This window comes from Girardinichthys multiradiatus, chromosome 20, assembly GCF_021462225.1.
Source record: "Girardinichthys multiradiatus isolate DD_20200921_A chromosome 20, DD_fGirMul_XY1, whole genome shotgun sequence".
NCBI lineage: Eukaryota > Metazoa > Chordata > Actinopteri > Cyprinodontiformes > Goodeidae > Girardinichthys > Girardinichthys multiradiatus.
In genome coordinates this window covers 2,193,058-2,216,912 of record NC_061812.1, presented here as the reverse complement: position 1 = coordinate 2,216,912, position 23,855 = coordinate 2,193,058, and the positions used below count along the sequence as shown (strand labels likewise).

The window sequence follows — 23,855 nt, the reverse complement described above, 5'->3', positions numbered from 1 at the left end:
GGCTGGTAATGAGTCTTCAATATCACTTTGAAAGAATTTAGACCCACTCTGCTTTGCTGAATTGTTTGAATTCAACCACATTGGAGGATTTTCCTGCATGAATGGCCTGTTTAAGGTCATGCCACATCATTTCAATAAGATTTAAGTCCAGACTTTGACTAGGTTACCGCAAACCATTAATTTAGCCATTCAGAGTTGGACTTGCTTGTGGGCTTTGGATCATTGTCCTGTTACAGAACCCAAATGAGGTTGAGCTTAAGGTCAAAAAACTTATGGCTGGACATTTTACTTCAGGATTTTCTGCTGGAGGGCAGAACTCATGGTTCCATCATTAAAGGATGTTTTCCAGGTCCTGAAGTAGCAGAGCAAGCCTCAGACCATCACACTACCGCCACCATGTTTGACTGTAGGAATAATGTTTTGTTTCTGAAATGCTGCATTCGTTTTACAGCAGATTTAAAGAGCTACTGCTCCTCAGCAAGAAAAGGAGTCACTTGAATCGATTTGAACATCTGATCCTCAAGTCAGTGACTTGATGCAATTAGCTGGGTTTCCCATCAAACGGACTGAACTTAAACTTGACTGCATTGTTTTATAAATAGGATCAAACTGGAAGGCATGAAATTAAATATTTCTATACATCAACTGGTTCTGTTTGTCTTACCTTGAGATGATACTTGTTGTGAACTGGCCTTAAACTGAATTAAACTTGAGTTAAATTGATCAGGCCCCTCCTTGAACCGCCACCTTAACGTGGTGGAGGGGTTAGAGTGCTCGAAATGATCCTAGAGGCTATGTTCTCTGGGGCTTAAATGCCCCTGGTAGGGTCTCCCATGCCAAACAGGCTCTAGGTAACGGGTCAGACAAAGAGCGGTTCGAGAATCCCTCATGATGACTACAGAATCGAGGCACATGACGTCGCCCGGTACAGCGGAGCCGGGGTCCCCCCCTGGAGCCAGGCCTGGGATCGGGACTCGTCGGAGAGCGCCTGGTGGCCGGGTTGCTCCTTGCGTGACACGGCCGGGCCAAGCCCGAACGAGAGACGCAAGACCATCCCCCAGTGGGCCCACCACCTGCATGGGGAACCGTGAGGGACCAGTGCAAAGAGGATTGGGCGGCGGACGAAGGTGGAGACCTCAGCGGCCCGATCTCCGGATGCTTAGGCTGGCTCTAGGGACGTGGAATGTCACCCCGCTTGGGGGGAAGGAGCCTGAGCTTGTGCGGGAGGTCGAGAGATATCGACTAGAAATAGTCGGGCTCGCCTCCACGCCCATCGTGGGCTCTGGAACCCATCTCCTTGAGAGGGGTTGGACTCTCTTCTACTCTGGAGTGGCCCGCGGGGAGAGGCGGCGGGCTGGTGTGGGTTTGTTTGTTGCCCCCCAGCTCAGCCGTCTCGTGTTGGGGTTTACCCCAGTGGATGAGAGGGTTGTATCCCTGCGCCTTCGGGTTGGGGACTGGTCTCTGACTGTCGTTTCAGCCTACGGGCCGAATGGTAGTGCAGAGTACCCGGCCTTCTTGGCGTCCCTGTCGGGGGTGCTGGACAGTGCCCCTCCATTATTCTGCTGGGGGACTTCAACGCCCACGTGGGGAACGACAGTGACACCTGGAGAGGCGTGATTGGGAGGAATGGCCTCCCCGATCTGAATCCAAGTGGTGTTTTGTTATTGGATTTCTGTGCTAGTCACGGATTGTCCATAAAGAACACCATGTTCAAACATAAGGGTGTCCATCAGTGCACTTGGCACCAGGACACCCTAGGCAGGAGGTCGATGATCGACTTTGTTGTCATATCATCAGACCTTCGGCCGCATGTTTTGGACACTCGGGTGAAGAGAGGGGCTGAGCTGTCCACTGATCACCACCTGGTGGTAAGTTGGATCCGCTGGGGGAGGAGAAAGCCGGACAGACTTGGCAGGCCCAAGCACATAGTGAGGGTCTGCTGGGAACGTCTGGCAGACCCCTCGGCCAGGGATGTATTCAACTCTCACCTCCGGGAGAGCTTTGACCAGATTCCGAGGGATGTTGGAGACATAGAGTCCAAATGGACCATGTTCTCACATCTATTGTCGATGCTGCTGCCCGTAGCTGCGGCTGTAAGGTCTGTGGTGCCTGTCGTGGCGGCAATCCCCGAACCCTGTGGTGGACACCGGCAGTAAGGGTACCGTGAGGCCAAGCGTGCCGCGGCCCGGGCGGTGGCAGAGGCAAAAACTTGGGCCTGGGAGGAGTTTGGTGAGGCCATGGAGAAGGACTACCGGTTGGCCCCGAAGCGATTCTGGCAAACCGTCCGGCGCCTCAGGAGAGGGAAGCAGTGCTTCGCCAACACTGTTTACAGTGGGGGTGGGGAGCTGCTGACCTCGACTGGGGACATTATCGGCCGGTGGAAGGAGTACTTCGAGGATCTCCTCAATCCTGCCATCACGCATTCCCTGGTGGAAGCTGAGGCTGGGGACTCAGGGTTGGACTCTTTCATCACCCAGGCTGAAGTCACCAAGGTGGTTAAAAAGCTCCGTGGTGGCAAGGCTTTGGGGGTGGATGAGATCCGCCCTGAGTACCTCAAGTCTTTGGATGTTGTGGGGCTGTCATGGTTGACACGCCTCTTCAACATTGCGTGGCGGTCGGGGACAGTGCCTTTGGATTGGCAGACTGGGGTGGTGGTCCCCCTTCATAAGAAGGGTGACCGGAGGGTGTGTTCCAACTACAAGGGGATCACACTCCTCAGCCTTCCTGGTAAGGCCTACGCCAGGGTATTGGAGAGGAGAGTCCGGCCGATAGTCGAACCCCGGGTTCAGGAGGAGCAGTGTGGTTTTTGTCCCGGCCGTGGAACACTGGACCAGCTCTATACCCTCTACAGGGTACTCGAGGGTTCATGGGAGTTTGCCCAACCGGTCCACATGCGTTTAGTGGACCTGGAAAAAGCATTCGACTGTGTCCCTCGTGATGCCCTGTGGGGGGTGCTCCAGGAGTATGGAATCGGTGGCTCTTTATTAGGGGCCATCCGGTCTCTGTACAAGCGGAGCAGGAGTTTGGTTCGCATTGCCGGCACTAAGTCGGACCTGTTCCCGGTGCATGTTGGACTCCGGCAGGGCTGCCCTTTGTCACCGGTCCTGTTCATAACTTTTATGGACAGGATTTCTAGGTGCAGCCAAGGGCCGGAGGGGGTCTGGTCTGGGGACCAGAGGATTTTGTCTCTTCTTTTTCCAGATGACGTGGTCCTGCTGGCCCCCTCTAGCCAAGACCTACAGCATGCACTGGGGCGGTTCGCAGCCGAGTGTGAAGCGGCTGGGATGAAGATCAGCTCCTCCAAGTCCGAGGCCATGTTTCTCGACCGGAAAAGGGTGGCTTGTCCTCTTCAGGTTGGAGGGGAGTTCCTGCCTCGAGTGGAGGAGTTTAAGTATCTCGGGGTCTTGTTCACGAGTGAGGGAAGAATGGAGCGGAAGATCGACAGATGGATTGGTGCGGCTGCCGCAGTAATGGGGGCGCTGTGCCGGTCCATTGTGGTGAAGAGAGAGCTGAGCCGAAAAGCGAAGCTCTCAATTTATCGGTCGGTCTACTTTCCTACCCTCACCTATGGCCATGAACTTTGGGTCATGACCGAAAGAACGAGATCCCGGATACAAGCGGCTGAAATGAGCTTCCTCCGTAGGGTGGCCGGGCACTCCCTTAGAGATAGGTTGAGGAGCTCGGCCATCCGGGAAGAGCTCGGAGTAGAGCTGCTGCTCCTCTACATTGAGAGGAGCCAGTTGAGGTGGCTCGGGCATCTATACCAGATGCCTCCTGGATGCCTTCCTCGGGAGGTGTTCCAGGCACGTCCCACTGTGAGGAGGCCCAGGGTATGGCCCGGGACACGCTGGAGGGACTATGTCTCTCGGCTGGCCTGGGAACGCCTTGGGCTCCCCCTGGAGGAGCTGGAGGAGGTGTCTGGGGAGAGGGACGTCTGGGCATCTCTACTGAGTCTGCTGCCCCCGCAACCCGGTCCCGGATAAAGCGGAAGACGACGAGTACGAGTAAAGATTAACATTTAAAACAATTGTGTTCTTCAGGTTTTGTTTCATCCTTTGGTATTAGACTAACAGGATGGTTATATGTGTAACCTGTTAAGATGTAAAGGTGTGTATGCTTACTTAGACTGAAACAGGTCCTGAAGGTGAGAACATTTGTGCAGAATACAGAGCTAATGTCTGAGGCTGTGGTTCTGGTTCAGAAAGTGTTGGATTGCTCCCTCCAGGTCGGGGTGAGTCTCTGCCTCCACCAGAGGACTTCCAGCATCTTGGTTTCCAGTTCTACAGTGATGGAAGGATGGAGCAGGAGATCGACAGACGGATCAGGGCTCTTTCTGCGATAATGAGGACATGGCTCTAGTCTGCTGTGGTGAAGAAGGAGCAGAGCAGAAATGTAAAGCTCTGGTTTATAAACGCATCTATAATCCAGCATCACTTACCAGGTCGATCCCTATTTTCTTAGGTAAAAATTACATTTCTACATGGTAAATAAATTATCAGTAGGTGTAGTAGAGTAATAGAAGACCAACAGATCAGTCAGTGAGGTTGTTCATTCAAACAGTGGACTTTCATTTCAGAACAATGGCAGCAGATATTGGACAACGGAGTAAAATGGGCCGGTCCAGACATGAAAAACAGCATACTTTGATTGAAAAGTTGATAAGGGAGCAAGAAACATAAGAAATGCAAAAAAATCTGCATCTCAAACACTTAAAAATTAAAACCAAAACCAGAAAGACGTAGAAGAAGGCTGAAAACGTTCCCTTCAGTGGACGAAAGGGTTTTGGTTCACCTGTTCACAGAAGGTGTCCAGTCACTGGAAATACTCTAGCAACTAGGACATCTGTGAACCCAAACTATCTACAAGAAGGGTCACAAAGTCCCATTGTTGATAAAAAAAAATAACATGCGTAGGACGCTACGAAATGCAAACGAACACAATAACTGGTCTAAAGAGGAATGCCACAATATTTCATGAACTGATGAAACCAAGAGTGTTGTTTAGGGTCTTGGAGCTCCAAATAGTTTGTCAGACGAGCCCCAACGCTAACTTTTAGCCTTACTACACTGTAAGGCATGGTGGAGCAGGCATCATGGTATGTTTGGCCTTCTGTCAAGCCTACTTATTACATACCAAGAATGCAGTCCAGTTCTGTCCAGACTCTGTGGTATTAAACCTGTACTGTAAAGGACTGTCACTTGAACTGAGCTGAAGGAGGTAAAATGTGTCAGGGTTTGAATCACTGTGTTCAAAGATAAACCACATTAATAGCCCAAAGCTTAGAAAACTGTCAGATCGAGACTCACACTACCAAGTATCAATCGAGACCTTTCACTTCGAGGAATTTTCATACTAGCTAAGCTCTGAGTACTTCCCCATCCACTCATTATGATAAATGAGCCCCACATGAAGCGGCCGGATGTTTCTGAGGAACCACAGCAGTATCTGTCTGGTGGTTTCTCTGAGGCTTTCCTGACAGCCAGCAAAAATCCCACCAGCTTCACATCTGGGTTTGGTTTCTAAGAGCTGCAGCTAGATAAAAGTCCGAGGCAGAGAATGTCCTGATGTTTTCTCATTAATGCGGATGTTTGCTCTCTGGTGGGCTTCAGAGGTGGAGTTCCCCTGTGTCTTATTCTCTGAGGTTGCTCTGAGATAAACACAGCTGAAGGAGGAAACCTGCTGCAGCAGCAACCATCAGATAATCTGCAGGTGTTTTCATGTAGCTACTGACAGGAAATGAAATGACTGTAAATGCTGCTGTGCACATTTTTCTTTTGTATTCACAGCCTTAGTCTGAAAAAGTAATTTTCCTGTTGGTTCATGAAGAACCAAGACCTACATTTTCTGCAGGTCTCACAGCTTTAGTTTTTGGGCTGTTTTCAGGGGATTGTGCAGAACGATAAGATACAGATTAATTCATTGCAAAGAGCAATGTCTACTTTAGTCTACTTTTTCACAAAAACCCATTTTCACCCAAACCAATGAACTCATCGTCATCAATTTGTGTCCAAGCAGCCTCACATACAGGAAACTGCTGATCAGAATATTACAGCTGAAAGAGCTGTTTTTCTGGATCATTCCGAGCTTCAAACTGAGAGATTCAGCTACAGAGATGAAGCTACAAGACACCCCAGAGGATCTAGCAAGAACCAGGACTGACTCATCCTGAGGGTGGCGCTACAGAATCCAACTGCCACGAGGGTTTGAGTAGATCACCCTTTGGTTCTCAGCACCATCAGATTGAGGTCTGATGGTGCTGAGAACCAGAGGATGACTGCACTGTGGCTGCATGGTTCTCAAGTTATAATGTTCCTGTTGGTGAACTAAAACATTATTTATGCTCAGTTCATATCGATTCTTATGGTGAAACAACATTGTAAGGTAAGTTAAGGTCAGGTAAATTTATTTTTATAGCGCTTTTCAGCAACGAGACTCTCAAAGCGCTGTACATGAGGAAGAACAATTACAATACAATCACAAAGAAAATAAACACAGACACAGAAAAACAAATTAAATGATCAAATCAAACAACAGAGGTCATATAAAAAATAAATAAATAAATGAAATAAAGAGAATAGAATGATGGATAAGAATATTGTGTCAGAAACTGTTCGGTGATCATTTTGATTCTCACGTCTCACTAAAACAGGAGACTGTGATGAGGAAGTCTTGCAGATTTCTGCAGAACTGTGGTTGAACCCAAATCCTTTCCAGCCTGGTGGGTTGTTGTTTTCTGAGAGCCATTTGTTTGTGGCCAGTGGACGATGTCATCCACCTGACCACAACCACGGTCTTTGTTCCTTAAACCCTCAGCCGGACACACACCCCAAATTAACTTCATTTCCTGACCTTCAGATATCTGCTCTGCAGCAGCTGCATCCAAACATCAGATCACAAGTTTTAGATCTGCGTGGTGGTAAATTATGCGGCTTGGTAGTTTTCTTCCCTTTAAAAAAAACGTTTTTGGTGAGTATTGCACATATAAACTGGAAGCAGAGAACCAGAACAAGCATCTTACTGTGACAAAGCAAAATACATTTCTGTTATGTTTAATAGGTGCAGTCATCAAACTGATTATCGTCCTGGACTCTATGTTTATGTTTAAGATATGATTAAATTAAAGCAAAAAATTAATAAAATGAAAATCTGGACTAAAACTAAAAATCTGTTTCTTTTCTAAAATAAAATGGAAAGAAGGCTCCGAAATTCAGAGCTCCACGTTTGTATTATTTATTGATGCAGAGTTATGAGTCAAACCCATAAAAAACGCAGTCATGATCATATACCAGCTGTAAAAACACAATAAACTGGGAGTCCCATCTTCAAAAAAAAGAGCCTAAAGGCTATAAAATTGCCTCTGCTTTTAACCACTTGTATTTCCCCTCAGTGGCTTTTTCCATCAGGCTGTCTGGTTTATTTTACAGCAAATTTCTGAAATTTCCCCACACAGAAAATGCTTTTCACTTGTTTCAGTCATCTGATTTGTAAAAAAATAAACAGACTCGCTTAGTGAGTCAGCAGGCAGCAGTGTGGATTTTCTTACTGTGACTGTAATGAATAACCAACGGCTGCCAACAGAGGTGTGTGTGGTGAGACAGTGGTCAGATGTTCAAGATGGGGTTTTGTTTGCATCAAGTAGCTCAGAGCTCTTCTGTGTTAGCAGTAGTGATGGACCAATGAGGTCAGGCCAAGGTCCCCATGGACCTAAATTTCCCAGAGAACAACATGATCTGCAGAAAGACGGAGAAGGTGGGAGAAACAAAGGAGCTTGAATGTGGAGCAGCCAGGAAAAGGAAAAGAAGATAACAGCCGAGAAGATTCGTGAATATAATGAACGAGGTTGATGTGACAGAGGAGGATGGTGAGGTTGGGTTGAGATGATCATCTTGTAGCGCCCCCTAATGGCAGCAACCAAATGGAAAAGGGATCAATAAACAGATTTGAAAAGTCCAGAGAAAAACTTTCAGGGCAGCTTTGGGATCACTTACTTTAAAGGGCTTCAGTTTGCACTTATTGTGCCACCTGCTGACCAATCTGATTTTCTGAATCGTATGGACAGATAAGATCCTATATTTCCTGCAGCAGTTTTCACAGTAAGCTGGAGAAGTCAGAACAACACAACCCTAAATCACTTCCATTTAATAAAGACCTGATCTAATTGGACAGCAACTGAATTTATTTTGGCCAGAGATCTGACTCCCAAAGTGTATTTATTTCTAGATGTATGCTTATGAGTTGCTGCCTGGAAGGTTTTTGTCAAGCAACACCTATTGGGACATAACCAGTGCTCCCGAGACAACGACAGAGAAACTGAGAAATCCCTGTAAAATAAACAGCTGAGTTCTCCACCTTTTGTTTATTTCACTTCACTCGTTCAGGGTGGAACAGGTTTGATGACTTACTGTAAGTTCATTCAGTGTTTGCTGAGGCTTTTTTTGATCCCTAAAGGAAAACAGGCACACCCTGCTAAAGCATTCTGGGTCATGCATAGAAAACACAGCACATTCACCAGCGACAACTAGAGCAGGTGCTGCATCCTGGTGGTCATTTTTCAGTGATGCACCTTAGAGGGTACCATCCATATACTTCTCTGACAGATGGCAAAATTACTTGTATAAATAATATAAAATAATAAAAATGTTATAGTTATAAAAGTTACAAAAACATGCTGGCCAGCTGAATATACTGAATATATTCACAATTACATGTAATCTGCTCTCGGTGGAGGAGGACACTTTTCTCTGTCTCCCGCAGCCTCCCATATCTGCCCTGCTTCAGCTCTGTGTCTTGTCTTCTTTTTGGAGCCTCTTTTTGCATATCTTCCAAATTCTGAGTTATGGATTTGGTCAGCTGGTCTCTCAATGCAATTGATCAAATTTTCTCGACAAGAAGACAGGGTGAAGGAGATGGACTCCTGGCAGAAGTGGAGGATTGTGTGTTTGTCGATAATGTCAGTCGAGGATGTGGAAGATGTGTATATAATTGGATGTTTGATATCAGGATTTCTGGTTTTTGGAGTCAGCGGTTACCTGGCATAGAAATTCAAGAAATTCAAAAAACTTCGGCAGCTGTTCTGGCAATTGTGAGGCTGCCTGGCATGTATGATGGGATCTTCAGGGCGATCAACACTCAGACTGAGATGTTACGTGAGCTGAATCACAGACTGGATGTGATCCTTACACAGGATCGCAGGCAGGTTGCGGTTCTTGGACTCAGGGGTGAAATGGGATAAATCTTGGAGAAAGTTGTTCGCTCGGATCTGGCAGAAAGACCAGGAATTTAGCTGTTTGGATTTGCCTTTGAGAAGCACCAGCGAGACTCTCAAGGCTGACGGAAAATTAAGAGTCAGTCTAACCCAAATAATTATTGTTTTTCTGAATCTGGCTCCCCTGCACGGCCTTGATGGCTGGTTATCTTCAACTTCTCCTGGAAGTTATGTAACCATGACGCTCTGCTCTCTCCCTTCCCTGAGGACATCTGTGGACCTGCTCAGAACTTTGTGGCCAGTTGATGAACATTCCATCGTACCATCAAGGACAATGGCCTCAGTGACAGTGCTTCATGGACTTACTTGCACACACACACATGCTCAAGATAAACATATGCAGCAGTTATACAGGCTTTCTGAAGGTCTGTCAGTTTGTTTATTCCTATGGAGATTCACATTTCATTTTTTTCAACAAGATCAAAAACCATTAATTCAAAAAAATGTAAAAATACATAAGTTGACAAGTAAAGTTTAAAAAAGGAAATTTTTATCTCAAAGAAGAAATAAAAGATTGTCTGTGTATTCGCAGATCTTGTTTCCAGAGGTAAGTTAGTAAACATATATATAAATAATAAAGTGGAGCTCTTAGGCAGTCTCTTTTGTTTTGCATACTCATTATATTATTGATGATAACAGAATTAGAAAAATATATTACATGGTAATAATTCAATTCAATTCAAAAATACTTTATTAATCCCAAAGGGAAATTAAATAATGTGGAAACTCATTTGTTTCAAGAAGATTCAACAAAGAATAATGGAATAACTGAACAAAAATACTATTACAAAATAGTATTAGAGCAGAAATGTATATATTTATTTTGTTTAAACAGTATAAATGAATTAATGGAAAGGGGTTGGGGGGGGCAAGAGCATTACACTTAGAGTTTGCCTATGTGTACACGAACTACACCTGATAGATAGAATAATAAATATATTTTCGACATTTTAGATCAGCGTTACAATATATTTTATATTTTTGCAAAGGATAAAAGCAAATTAATATTAAAAAAATGTAAAACAATAAAAATAAAAAAGCATTTGTAGAGCTCCATACTTACTCTTTTGTGTATAAATGTAACCTAATATTAGACAAATAATATAACAACAACAATACAAGGTAGACAAACATACAAAAAAAATAAAAACTAAGACTTAAAATCAAACATATCTTAATGGCACTTCGGGACTTCCATACTTGTCATCGGGTTGGTTTTGGAGTTGGTGACGTCAGTTGTTGCAGAGTCACTGCAGACGGTTTGACTGTAAACAAGAAGCTTCTGGCGAAGAAAAGTCCTGATCCGCTTCAAAAACTCAGAGTATCTGATAGCTGGAGGTATTTAAAGCTGGTGTCGGTCCATCAGCGGTTCCGTGGAACGTGTTCCGCGTTTTAAGTGTGCCGTGTTTTCTTTCTTGGATCGTGTTTTGGTAGAGACAGAGCTAGCCTTAGCCGCTACCCTTTAGCCCCTTTGGAACCAGCCAGAATCTTCTGGACTCTTCTGGACTTTTGGTTGGTGTCGCCTGGATAACCTGAGCCGTGAGTTTGACCCATTAGTTCCGTCAGAGCTTAAAGCTGTTCAGAAACGTCGTCCAGTGTTGAGTTAGCCAGCTAGCTGCTTTGCTAACATGCTGCAGGGGCGCTGAAGTTAGCTTTCTATTCGGAGCTTCAGTAACGGGTTGGTTCTGAAATCTGGACATTTGATCAGCTCTAGATCCAAAACTCAACTACTTAGACTGATCGAACCGGGACCAGATTGTTCTTCGTTTTTTTTTTTTTTTTGGGTTTTTTTACAGGTTCTTTAAAACAAAAATGAATGTTTGGAAACGTCTAGTTATAAATACTTAAAAAGGGTGATTGCAACAATGTTACCTATTCAGACCAGTTTATACTGGTCGTAGTTTAATGTAGAACATTCAGACTGGGAACTGTGGGAACCTGAACTGTTATTTGTGAAATGTTTCTTCTGTTTGTAGAAGATAAAAACCTGTAAAGGCCTTTTGCCTATTTATTTATTTTTTGTGCCTATTTTATTCTATTGGATCTTGATATTTGTGGAAATAAATAACGTAATTTCAAACCTCATCACAAGAATATAGACCTAAGAAATATTACTGGTACTTTCGGTGTGATTCTGGTCAGGAAATTGAATGCAGTTACTCCATACTAAAACTGATTAAACTTGCATTTATATTTATATATGAAACATTAGGTGTCTAAGCAGAACTGAAACTGCTTTCAAGTGTCCTGTTTGAGAAAATGAAACCTGTTCAGCATTTATTCCTCCTTTAAAAGAAAACCCAACAGGTCCAGAATACAGTCATGTCATGGTCAGCGGTTCTGCTTGATGAAATTGTCTGAATTTTTATTGACTAGAAACCAAACCGTAACGCAGCAGCAGGTTGATGACGTGTGTTTGTGTTGAAGCTGGGTGGCTGGTCGGAGGAGCCTCCTCCCACCATGGAGGCAGGAGGTAAAGACTGCGAGGAGGAGACACTGCAGACGGCATTTAAGAAGCTGAGGGTCGACGCTGAGAGGTACATGACCTTTAACCTAGGAGTTTGATAATGTTACTGAAAAACTGGAGCTTCCAAATAAGAACCAATGCAATGATTTATAGTCATGAGCTGTTTCTACACAGGAGCACCAGGTCTTTGAGCTGTTTGTCCTGTAGCTCCTCCAGTTTATTTTTCTAGATAAACATAAGGCTACGTTCACACTGCAGGCAAATGTGACCCATATCTGACTTTTTCATGGCAACCAGAACGGCCCAGTTCAAATCGTTTTTCACCTCCAAACAAAGCCGAATTGTGAGGCTCTAAATCAGATACGTATCTAAAAGGTTTCAAAGCGTCCGCGGTCAGTAAAGGTCATTTTAAACGACTTGTACGCCATCGTCCCGGTTCTGACCAACATCCACTCAGACTTCTCTACAGCAGCAGCGTCTCTGCTCCACTAAAGGCCGCTGTTAACAGCTGAGCTCTGACCTTTCTTCGTTTTATGATGTGATCAGAATATTGTCGGCTCTCATCGCTCAACAACTCAATAATAACACAGAGACGCCGGCGTCCATGATTACTTCCAGCAGTGAGCTGCTGCACATGCGGGTCACATTGGGGTCGTGACCCGTTCAGACTGAAGTCTGATGACGGTCACTTTAATTTACTAGTTTTAACCACAATGCAAAAAAAATTGAATTCCAGTGAAAAATCAGAATTGAGCATTAAGACCTGCGGTGTAAACGGAGCCTTAGTGGCTTGATTTGTGTTCAGATGGGATGTTCTCCTTGTTGGGAGTTTTCCAGCTGAAGATGCGTTCTGACACCTGGAAATGTCTGAGAACGGATCATCTTGGTGTAGCATTCAGCAGGTCAGGAATAACAGCTGAAGCTCTTTAATAATTGAATCTTTTTGTTTCCTCCTCATGAATCAGTTTTCTCTGAAATCTAACCTGCCGAGGCAGCTGGAAAACCTCACGATTAGAGGCGGATGTTTTCAATGTGCCGACCCTGTGAAACATCTCTGAAACAGAACCGGAGTTTAAGAGTGAAACTTACTTGATTAGAGGGGATTTTTAATTTTCTACTTTTACACAGGTTCCACACTCTGTGAACTCTGTGGAAATATCTCCAGTTTTTACAGAAAAATAGAAGGAAACATTTGGATGAAGCTGTCAGATGTTTTCCTCCTCCTTTCTTACTGAAGAATTGTTCATTTTTCTTGCAGACTGTGAGTATTAAATCCACATTCGTTTTTTGGGTGTTTTTCCCAGTTCGTCCGGAGCTGTGAGTGTTTCTGATGCGTTGACCCCCAGAGCAGCGTCCCGACTTTGTCTGGATGGCAGCAGTGGAGCGAAGGTCAAACTAAGCTGCCCGAAGGATAACTGGCACTGGTAGGTGGATCGGGTCTGGACTCGTCTCGTGGACTCAGCTAATGGAGCTCCATGGTACATTTAGTCCTTCAGTCGGTGTTCTGCTGAGCCAGAGAAGATCAGAAACATTCTCACCAAGTAAACTCCGCTCAGACCTTCTTTAACACTTCAGTTAGTTTTCCGCTGAAAGAACAAAGGGTAACGTGCCTTTAACCTTCAGTTTATCCCTGATCTGCGATAATTATTGACCTCATTTTTCCATGGATTTAGAAACAGTAGTGCGCAGATGAATGAGCTGAGCACAGAACCAGTTGATGGCTCCTGTCAGCTGTAGTTTTCCACCACACTCTCCGATCCTCTGTGTTTGTTTTGTTGTCTTTTTTCCTTTAGCTGCACAAGGAAAACTTCCAGAGGGATGTCATCGCGGAGCCAGCGACGTCGGAGGTCAAAGTCCCCTATCCTCCAGCCCCCAAGGTTCACCTACTGCAGCAGCGCAGCCTCAGCTCTGACGCCCCCTGGTGGCTGCCTGAAGCAGCAACGGCTGGCTGTGTCTGAGCCTGCAGAGCCTCAACCGGCGGTTGATGAAGTTCCTGCATTGTCTGTGGTGCCTACGGTCCAGACGGAGCGGTATTGCTCAGGTGTGCTAGGCCGTGGCTCACCTGTGATTTTTGGAGTCTGTCCCAGTTATGACACGAGGATGGGAGGTGTGGGTTCCTCGCTGTCCTTACCAGAGATCACTACAGCAGCAACATCCCCCCGGTGGGAAGGTGGTAGCTCTGGAGATGTCCAGGCAAGTGAGGAGAATGGCACAGAGAAAGGTTCCCCTGATAGAGCGGGAGCTGCAGCACCTCTGAGATCCGAGGCTGCAGATTTCCGAGCTCTGTCTGAGCTCCACAGTTGCAGCTCCGCAGAAGGCCCCCCGGCCCCCTGCTCCTGCTCCCAGAGCAGTGCGTCAGATTCCAAGGAGAAGAGCGAGCATGAAGCCGGACCTCTGTGCAGCTGCAGGTCACGTGGTCCCGGCTGGAATGGTGTGGAGGTCTACTCCTTTACTGGGCTTCGCAGCGTCATCTCAGAGTGCAACGGGAGCCTGTCGGTCCAGGAGGACGAATCCAGAACTCTGAGCAGTAATTCTTCATCCTCTGCACTGTCGTCCGGCTCTCCTCGATCGTGCTCAGAGCAGGCGCGAGCCTACGTAGACGACATCACGATAGAGGACCTTTCTGGCTACATGGAGTATTACCTCTACATCCCCAAGAAGATGTCCCACATGGCTGAGATGATGTACACTTAAAGGAGAAATGAACATTATCCCATCAGGAATCATAAAGGAAAGGTTTGTGTTCTGTGGCTAAAGGGAAATAGGAAGAACAAATCAGTAATAAACATGTTATAACTGGGGTTTAATCTGGATTCTAATCTGGAACGCGTCACAGCCAACTGTCTCTTTAGGTTCTGTTTGGTTTCAGTGTGCTCTGTCAATCATTTTGTTTTACAGATTTAAAGTTTACAGTTGAACTTGCCAAAGCTTTCAGGAGCTAAACGTTTAAAACCAGCTGGGACTCGGTTCTGTCTGTGGTTCTTTGCTTAATAAAGATGCTAAAAGGCCTGGAAAATTTATCGTTTGTAATTTTAAACCCAAAACCCATTAATTTCAATGTTTTGTAAGATTATTAGAGAGCTGAAACTGGCTCATCCTTTGGGTTTAGGAGGATTCTTATGCCTGAAGGTCAGAGTTAAAACGTTCCTCTGAAAATGATCGGCTACGACTGAAGCTGAGTGAAACAGCAGCCAAAGTCCAAAGAACAGGTCTAGAAAGACCTGGGTCACAAGAAGTCAAATGGAAAGAAATGAGAGAATGGATCAGAACTCTTTCACAGATTGATTCACTTTAATTCAACAAGACTAAAGAGCAGGAAGTCCTGAGTGAGGATTTAAGCCCACATGAAAGCTGTCACATTGTAACCTGATTATGGATCAGGAATAATGTTGGGATTGCTTTAGTTTTCCATTCATTGCTTCATTATTTTAATAATGTGTAAAATCCTATCATCTGAAGAATGATAGGGTTTGATGTTTTTTAAAATCATAAAAACATCAAACCCATGAACTGAAAGAGCTAATGCTCCGTTTTCTCAGCCTGTAACAGTAAAATCTGTGAGACATTTCAAGTTCTCCAGAATTACCCGGCAGTCGGTAGTTTGATGTTGCAGCCAAAGCATAAGAAATGGGTTGAATTTTAGCTGCCTTCCTGCTGCTGAGTATATGCAGTAAAATTACAAAACTTCATCAAAAATATGAATTCCTTTCTGGATCCATCCTGAATGAATAAATACTACAGAAGCTAATGCTGTGCTGACCTTCTGAGGCTTTGACACCAGGCCAGGGTCATCCTGTGTGGAGTGTCTATGTTCTTCTAGTGCTTGTGTGTGTGATGGTTGTCTGTTCTTTGTGTCTCTGGGATGCACCCGTTACCCATCCAGGGTGGCACCTGCAGATAGATGCCCTGTGACCCTGCAAGCAGAAAATCTCAAACACAAACCGGGAGGTGTTACTAGTTCAGTTGACTTAAAGAAAATGTGTCAAATTCATTTTTAGATGTATATGAGAAACACTCAGCAGACTGGAGGAAAAAGCTGAACCTGTTGCCTGAAGGAAGCATGTTGCTCCTCAGAAGCTTCATCAGTTCATATCTTTGAATCAGGGTTAATAAAGATTTGCTAAAATAAAAAGAAGGACCTACATGTCTAAATTTGTGTTGTAGGAACGGTGAAGAGCAGATGGCGCTTGTTGTGGTGGGTTTCTGTCACTCTTTTACTGAAATATGGATAATTAAACATTTTCATTATGAAAACTTATATAAATAAATCAGTTTAATTAGTTGAGGTTCGTTTAATGTATTTTCCTGGAGAGCTGCAGACATTTCAGTAATTTATCTCGGGGACTTTTACCCAGTTGTGGACATCTTTTAAAGACAATATGTTAAATATTACTGTCTGTTCGTTTCTTATTTTGTTTGCCGTTAATTTAAGTCACCAGAATGGGTTTAACATAGATTCTGTCAATTAAACAGCATAGCGTCGCTGTGGACCAATCAGGCCTCGCCAACTGGACGATGTACCCGGAAGACGGTCCCGCGATCCAATCAGAGGTGAGTGCGTGTAGGGTTGTGGAGATACCGACCAATTAGATGGCGGGTGTGCGGGACCAGAGGCGCTCCTTCAGGTTTGCCGGTGTCTGTCAGCTCTGAAGCGTCGGAGACCCATAAGTCCAGACTGTCGGTGTTCAGCAGCGCTTTCACGCACGTCCTTCTGACTTTATTGGAGCCGAAAATGTTCAGTTTTAGCGGGCTGTCAGTGGCTCTAGCCATCGTCCTGGTGCCGGGACCGGTTGAAAGCTTGAAGGAAGGAGAATGTGAAGGTAGGAAGAGGCGCTAGCTGCCGTTAGCAGCGGCTAAAGTAGCTTTTAGCTCCAAAAACTTTACAGCAGCAGAGAAAATGAGCCTATTTTTATCCGATTTGGTGATTTTGTGTTGTTTAACTAAATGGCGGGCTTGTATGTTCATGTTTCATGTATCGAGGGAGGAAAGCAATGTCTTCCTAAATGTTATGTTATCTGAACGGGGTTTGGTTCTGAAATTCACCGTTAAATCCAGATGACACCAGAAAAGCAAACTGAGGAAATTTGAATGATCCCACACGTTTTTCCAAACCGGTGTAGGCTGATGTGTTTTTATGTTATTCATAGAAACTTATGATGTAGAGGAACAACAATTAAAAAGAATATAGCAGATAAAAATGGCTTTAAGGAGCAGTGAAAGCTTGAATAGATCCGATCTCCTGAAACGCTAAAAACAGAAAGCTGTTTATAGTTGTTACTGTGAAATGAATCCTAACCGGTACATTTACACACGTACAGGTGAAAATAATTGACCTATCAGTCATGTCACTGAGGTGAACTGAGACAACATTCTGTTCTAGGAGAAGATGTTGGGACAGGCCTGGATCAACCGGTCCTTTAGCTTAGATTCGTTTAAAGGTCGACCCACCTGTAGTGTCTGATCCAGTTGAGGAGCTTTCAGAGAAAAGCTGCCAACACACAGTCCATTCTGATCCATGTCTAACCACTGAACAGCATCAGAGCTGGACTAGTGAAACATCAGCTGTGTGTGAGTTCCTTAAATGAAGAAAACATGGCACCAGGATGAATTATGGGAAGAAGTTTTTGAAAATGTTCTGCTGTGAAACTTTGGGTCCAACCGTCTGAGGCCAACACTTTATGAAAATGTTTTTTCCTGACTGCAGAGGTCTCTTCAGCAGAGTCATGCTCCTCATCACAACACAGCGATTTGAGGAACTACAACCAGCTTGAGGTATTCGCTTGTTCTCCAGATTTCTGCATCTCTGAGATGTTCTGGACAAACAAGTCTGATTCATTAAGGCTGCACCTCAGAACTTCCAGGACTCAGGATTTTCTCCTGACTTCAGAAACCACAGCGGATCAGGGCGACCCAGTGGAGTCTGCAAGGATGAAAGTTTGACCTAGTCTGTGACGATGATGTTAATCCATCTCTGGCCTGGAGTAACGACGAAACTCTGAAAACATAAATGTATGAGAGCCAAATCAGGAGCGTTTACTTCTGACATGGGTTCATTTTGGTGTTCTAGGTTAGTTCTAAAAAAAGATTGACATGATAACATTTAGCAATTGAAGAATAAAACGGTGACCCGAGTGTCTCTGCATGATGCAAAGATGATCTCAAGTAAAATGGTTGGTTGGAAACTTAAAGTCTTTGTTAGAACCAACTGTAAACTGTCTGGTTCAGAGTCGACCCAAAAAACAAAGTCCTCAATCAGTTGTTGATCTATGAAAATATTTCATCATAACTCAACCACCTGTTAATCTGCAGCATGAATCTGTGTGGTATTAGAATACAGTTTAGCCCATCTAAATCCATCATTTGCTACACATACGTGTTTTTCTGAGTATTTCTGCAAGTGAAGAAAAAAATGTGACCAAAAAATCCACAACACGCGGAGTGGGGGGGGCGTCTGACTGAAATAAACTGGAATCGCTGTCAAACTACCTGCAGAAAGCAGATCGTGCTGCGATAAATACATCTGCAGTCAAATTTCATTCAAATCCATCAAAACTTTTTCAGGATTTCAATTTGCTGAGAAAAGTGTAAAATTTGCTTTTAGTATTTTTCACGTCTGGAAAAGTTGCTTTCTGGCTGTTTTACCTAAAAGAGCGAAATCTAAAATTATAACGGTGTTTTTGTTGCATTGAACTCGGGTCACGATGACCCATATCTCATTCTCACAGGAAACAAGATACTTGTGTTGTAATATAGAAGAACGGAGGTTTTCAGGATCTGTACTGAACAACCCTCGCCGTGTTTAAAGCCTTTATTTGCTGCCGGTCTCCACTGAGTCGGCTCCCTTTGCTGGGAAGCTTGTAGGAATCAGATGTTCAGCCCGACTATGTGTTCCTCCTCCTTTCTGTTGCAGTGTGTGTCACCTTCCTGGGGAAGTTTTATGACTCGCTGAAGGACTCCAACACCAACTTTAACAGTGCCGACATCGAGAAGCAGCTGCTGGAGAGCTGCAAAGATACCAAAGGAAAAGACAACAGATTTGTGAGTAAATCCAGGAGCAACCAGACAGGTTTTATAGATTTCATCACAGGGAAACACACTTCAGTTCTGATAAGCAGATTTTTTATTAATTGATCTGTAGACATTGAGCTCAGAAGCTCTTTCTGGTTGGTTTCACTGAGATGTTGTATTTATATCTGCTGTTGGATCTGTCTCAGGGTCCAGCAGGTTGAATCCCAGCTTCCTGCTCTGTATGGAAATGAGTTGCATGTAACAATCAGCTGTTGGCAGTAAACGTGAAGCCTACAGGAAAAGATCAGTGATGCTGCTGGGTTCTGGTTCTGTGCACTTCTCCTGACTGATTACAAACTACATCTGTCTTTATGCAAAACACAAAGTTCTGAGAGTCTGAAGATCATCCTGATGCTTCATGTTGATATAAAGGGTGAGGAGCTGACCTGTGGAAGGTCCTGATGAAGTCAGAACCTCATCTCCTTCATCACAGCTGCAGGTGTTTCAAACATCTAGTATGTGCAGCATCATAAAGAACTGCAGGGATGAGATATTTGGTAGATAATAATTCTGCTGCCGGTTATTCTAACCCTGCTTGCCTGGAAATATTTTCCACTTGGATGGACTTTCAACGGCTTTTAAGCCCACGACTGATCCAGAGAAGCTAACCCTCAGGGAGAGTTGTGGGACATGATGGTGGGAATAGTGAGTAAAATGGGCGTTAATCTCAGTCTCTGTTATCATCATTACAATATTGAACAATAATACTAAATTCAATTCAGTTTATTTATATAGCTTCAATTCACAACACATGTCGTCTCAAGGTTCTTCATAAAGTCAGGTTCATATATTCCAATTAATCGTAACCATTGAACAGTTCAGTCAGATTCAGTTATTTCTTCAAATTGGATAAAAAGTTTTTCTATCTAAGGAAACCCAGCAGATTGCATCCAGTCAGTGACTTGCAGCATTCACTCCTCCTGGATGAGCATGTAGAGACAGTGGACAGTCACTGGTGTTGACTTTGCAGCAATCCCTCATACTGAGCATGCATGTAGCGACAGTGGAGAGGAAAAACTCCCTTTTAACAGGAAGAAACCTCCAGCAGAACCAGAACCAGGCTCAGTGTGAGCGGCCATCTGCCACGACCTGACTGGAGGTTTGAGAGAACAGAGCAGAGACACAAAAGAACAAAGAAGCACTGATCCAGGAGTACTTTCTATGGGAAGGAAAAGTAAATGTTAATGGATGTAGCTCCTTTAGTCGTTTCATCTAGAAAGAAAGAACAGATAAACTCTGAGCCAGTTTTCAAGGTTAGAGTCTGAAAGAGAGAACATAGAGTTAGTTACAGTAGAAGCTCAGTCAGTAGCCATGTCTAGGAGAGAGAAAGGGTTAAACACTAAAAGACAGGGCCATGTGGATCATTGGTAGAAGGTGAGCATTAAGTTGTTGCCAGCAGAAGCTCGGACAATTCCCCTCTCCAGAAAGGTGTCACAGGTAGACAGAGAGTCAGGCCAGGTGTAGCTTCTAGGAAGAGAAAAGAGAGAACAAAGTTAAAAGCTGAAATAACAGCAAATAATGCAAAATTGGAGAGTAGTGTGAGAATGTAGCAAAGAGGGTGAAAGTGGTCGTTAAGTCCTCCAGCAGTCTAAGCCTATAGCAGCATAACTACAGAGATAGTTTCAGTTCAGATTATTTAGTTAAACGGAGCTTATTTACAACAATGTCGTCTCAAGGAACCTCACAAAGGGTCCCACTGATGGTCATTGTTATACTAAAAACCACAAGGATTGGGATACCTCCCTCTGTCAGACTGATTATAACCATTGGAAAAGAGAAGGAGGTCATACAGGTAGCAGAAATGGAGGGTGTGTTTGGACCTCAACCATAACTGAGCCGGTTTAGGCTCAACCTGACTCCCCCTTACTCCAACCAACAGGGAGGGAAGAAGACGGAGGTAAAAAATAAGGAAGATAGCTCAGGATAAACTAAGCCACTCTAACTATAAGCTTTATCAAAAAGGAAAGTTTTAAACCTAGCCTTAAAAGTAGACAGGGTGTCTGCCTCACGGACTAAAACTGGGAGCTGGTTCCACAGGAGAGGAGCCTGATAACTAAAGGATCTGCCTCCCATTCTACTTCTAGAGACTCTAGGAACCACCAGTAAACCTGCAGTCTGAGAACAAAGTGCTCTGTTAGGAACATATGGACCAATCAGATCTCTGATGTATGATGGAGCTAGATCATTAAGGGCTTTATATGTGAGGAGGAGAATTTTAAATTATATTCTGGATTTAACAGGGAGCCAATGAAGGGAAGCTAAAATAGGAGAAATATGATCTCTCTTTTTAATTTTCATCAGAACTCTTGCTGCAGCATTTTGAATCAAGTCTCCAGTCTCTTGTATTACTAAGATCATATTTCTTTATTGTATTTATTGTCAAGATAAAACCCAGAAGTGGGAGCGAATAGGTCTCTGTGTTTCCCACCTCCGTTCCATCCACGCCTCTCCCCTCTGCTCCAGCAGCAGCAGCAGCAGCAGCTCTGAGGAGCAGGGATCAGTTCTGCTCCACATGATCAGGTTTGGGAATAAATGACCACTTTCAGGAGCGTCAGCACTTCTGTTTACTGGTGTTGGACAAGTCCACTCAAAGACTCCTCAGATGTTTGAGGATCCTTCAGATTGATGTCAGGGTTGAAAATGCCAAGGCGTTTTGAAGGTTTGACCTAATGAAAAGACCAAGCGTTGGACCAGCAGCATCCTCTGGTATAGTTTTGGAGCAGACCTACTTTGAGCATGAAACGTGTCTGTGGCTCCAACACTAGATAAGACACGAGGATCAAATCCTCAGGTAGATTCCTGCAACGTATGCATAGGGACCTGCAGCTTTTCGCGATGGAAGAGTCGGTGCTCTTGAGCCACGCATAGGTAGAAATGATGCCAGAAGAAAAGGCGCATGGAGATGCAGACTGTTCTGAAGTTTTGTGCTGGAAAAGTTTGTAAATCTACCTTCAAATGCTTGAATTTTACTGCATGAATCCTGTGATTAGGATGTTTGAACATGTTCTGTGATCTCATCTTTCCTTCCTCTTCCATGTATATCCAGTGTTATTACATTGGAGCAACGAGTGACGCTGCCACTAAGATGACAAATGAAGTGTCTAAACCCCTCAGCTACCACGTCCCAGTTGAGAAGATCTGTGAGAAGCTCAAGAAGAAGGACAGTCAGATCTGTGAGCTGAGATACGGTAAGAAAGCAAACTAACGGAGGGAAGTCTGCAACAGCTCGGTGCTCTCACCATTCCAAAACATTCCTGATATCTGTGTCTCCTCCTGTAGACAAACAGCTGGACCTGACCACAGTGGACCTGAAGAAGCTCAAAGTCAAGGACCTGAAGAAGATTCTAGAGGATTGGGGCGAGTCGTGCAAAGGCTGCGCAGAAAAGTCCGACTTCATCCGCAAAATAATCGAGCTCATGCCGAAGTATGCCCCTGCAGCCGCCAAGGCACGGACAGATCTGTAACGACACACGGAAGACTGACTCTGAACAGACTGTAAATCCTGCGAGGAGGAAGAACGGGAGTTTTGTCATTTCTCAGTCTTGTGTGCACTAGTGCTTATCTGCACAGAAGGCTAAGGGTTTCTACTGTACTTTAAAATAAAGTTTGCAGCAGGTGCAGCATTCCTGCTCCTTCATGGAAATCATTTCACAATAAACATCTAAGTAAAGCTGCATCCCACATTTTCCCCAACCAGCAGAGCTCCAGACTGCTGAGAAGCTCTGCAACAGCAGGAACCAAACCAATCTGCTGGGAGACCATCAGCATCCCTGCAGCTCATGTTCATCAAGTCATTTCGTTGCACAACTAAATTCACTGTTTCCCACAAACATTTAAGGTTCAGGAAGGATGAGACTGAGGTCCAATCAGCTGGAAAAGGTTACTGAAGCTCTAATTCTCATGTCTGTCTCCTGATACCGAGCAGCTCATCAGCTCCCTCTCTTGACAGTTTACAGAATTACGACCTAATTTTAAAATAAAGCTGTTCAGCTTCACCTCTGCTGACATCAAACCTGGTCCTGGCTAAAAAAAAAACGTTTCCAGTTTCGCTCTTATGAGGAGGACTCACTCTACTTTTCTTTTTTTTTTTTTTATCTCGGATGGTTCTGTTCCGGTTTACACAACAATCAGAATATTAAACTCATTAAGTCACCTCCAGTCTCTTCTGTTTTGCTATGTGGGAGTTGCCCTCTTCACTCATTGTATGATTGGCTCCTGAATTGGATCACTGTCAGTGCCAACATCAGTAAATCCCAGAATATTTTATTCTGAAAGGATGTTTAAACTACAGTCAACTGACCAGAAGCAAACAGAACATAGTGACCCGTTTACCAGTCACAGATGGGTTTTAGAACTTGTAGAAATTTGAAAATGATTCCTTTTAATGTTCAGATGAAACTAGAGAGGCCTAGCAAAGGTTTAGTGGGAATTTTGTTTTCACTCTAGTTTTTTTTTATAGTCGGTTGTGGGAATGAAATGTTTTGGTTGACATTTAAGCATTTTGGTTATACTGGTTTAACTAATATTTAGGTGATCTTCTGTATTTATTAAAGGTTTTTCCAGACTTTTTGTTTTAAATTTATATAAATAAAAACATCCAGTTCTGCTCTTTGGTTTCCCTGCTTCAGAACCTCTGATTATTGAATTCAGGATCAGGTGCCAGTGTTTCCTGAACGAACACCTTGCTGTAAATCTGTGATGGGAAGCTTGGAGCTGAAATGGTTTCTGTCTGAAGAACACCTATATGGAGAACCTGGGGAGACGTGAAGAAACACTGACTTCATGGCATCTTTTCTACAGCTGTACCATTTCTTGTTTTCATTAAAAGGTTTAAACTAGCTTTAGGAATATATGTTCTGGTTATCTGTAAAATTTCAGAATCCAGGAAAATATTGACTGAGTTAAGGTCCAATACAGGTCTCTCTCTCTAAATGCTCCAAAATTCCCTACTGGGGACGAACCAATCCATGTGGTTCTGTCAACTGCTGATGATTGACAGTCCTTGATGCAGACCAGGAATGTCCTCCATTGGTTTCATAGTATTCTGCTCTGCAA

At 44.2% G+C, this 23,855-nt stretch overlaps 2 protein-coding genes and 1 long non-coding RNA gene across 4 annotated transcripts in view; all 3 read left to right on the top strand.

The window, feature by feature from the left end:
* Positions 1 to 550, top strand: part of LOC124857531 — a 2,940-nt gene extending 2,390 nt beyond the window's left edge. The window contains exon 3 of the long non-coding RNA XR_007035620.1: positions 1 to 550. This exon is cut by the window's left edge and continues 944 nt beyond it. This is a non-coding gene — a long non-coding RNA (uncharacterized LOC124857531).
* A 9,924-nt stretch (positions 551 to 10,474) lies between these two features.
* Positions 10,475 to 14,748, top strand: oser1 (oxidative stress responsive serine-rich 1). 2 transcript variants are annotated; one of them, XM_047346876.1, is made up of 4 exons: positions 10,477 to 10,804; positions 11,693 to 11,802; positions 13,037 to 13,156; positions 13,526 to 14,748. In XM_047346876.1, the coding sequence occupies exons 2-4, from the start codon at positions 11,726 to 11,728 to the stop codon at positions 14,424 to 14,426; spliced, it is 1,098 nt and encodes a 365-aa protein (XP_047202832.1). In that variant the 5' UTR covers positions 10,477 to 10,804; positions 11,693 to 11,725; the 3' UTR covers positions 14,427 to 14,748. The 2 variants fall into 2 exon arrangements, with proteins under 2 accessions (XP_047202833.1, XP_047202832.1); XM_047346877.1 differs by lacking the exon at positions 13,037 to 13,156 and having other exon boundaries at positions 10,475 to 10,804.
* A 1,571-nt stretch (positions 14,749 to 16,319) lies between these two features.
* Positions 16,320 to 23,416, top strand: manf (mesencephalic astrocyte-derived neurotrophic factor). The gene is made up of 4 exons (XM_047346878.1): positions 16,320 to 16,552; positions 18,643 to 18,770; positions 21,847 to 21,988; positions 22,080 to 23,416. Exons 1-4 carry the CDS (start codon positions 16,465 to 16,467, stop codon positions 22,262 to 22,264), a joined length of 543 nt encoding a protein of 180 aa, XP_047202834.1. The 5' UTR covers positions 16,320 to 16,464; the 3' UTR covers positions 22,265 to 23,416.
* The last annotated feature ends 439 nt before the right edge of the window (positions 23,417 to 23,855 follow it).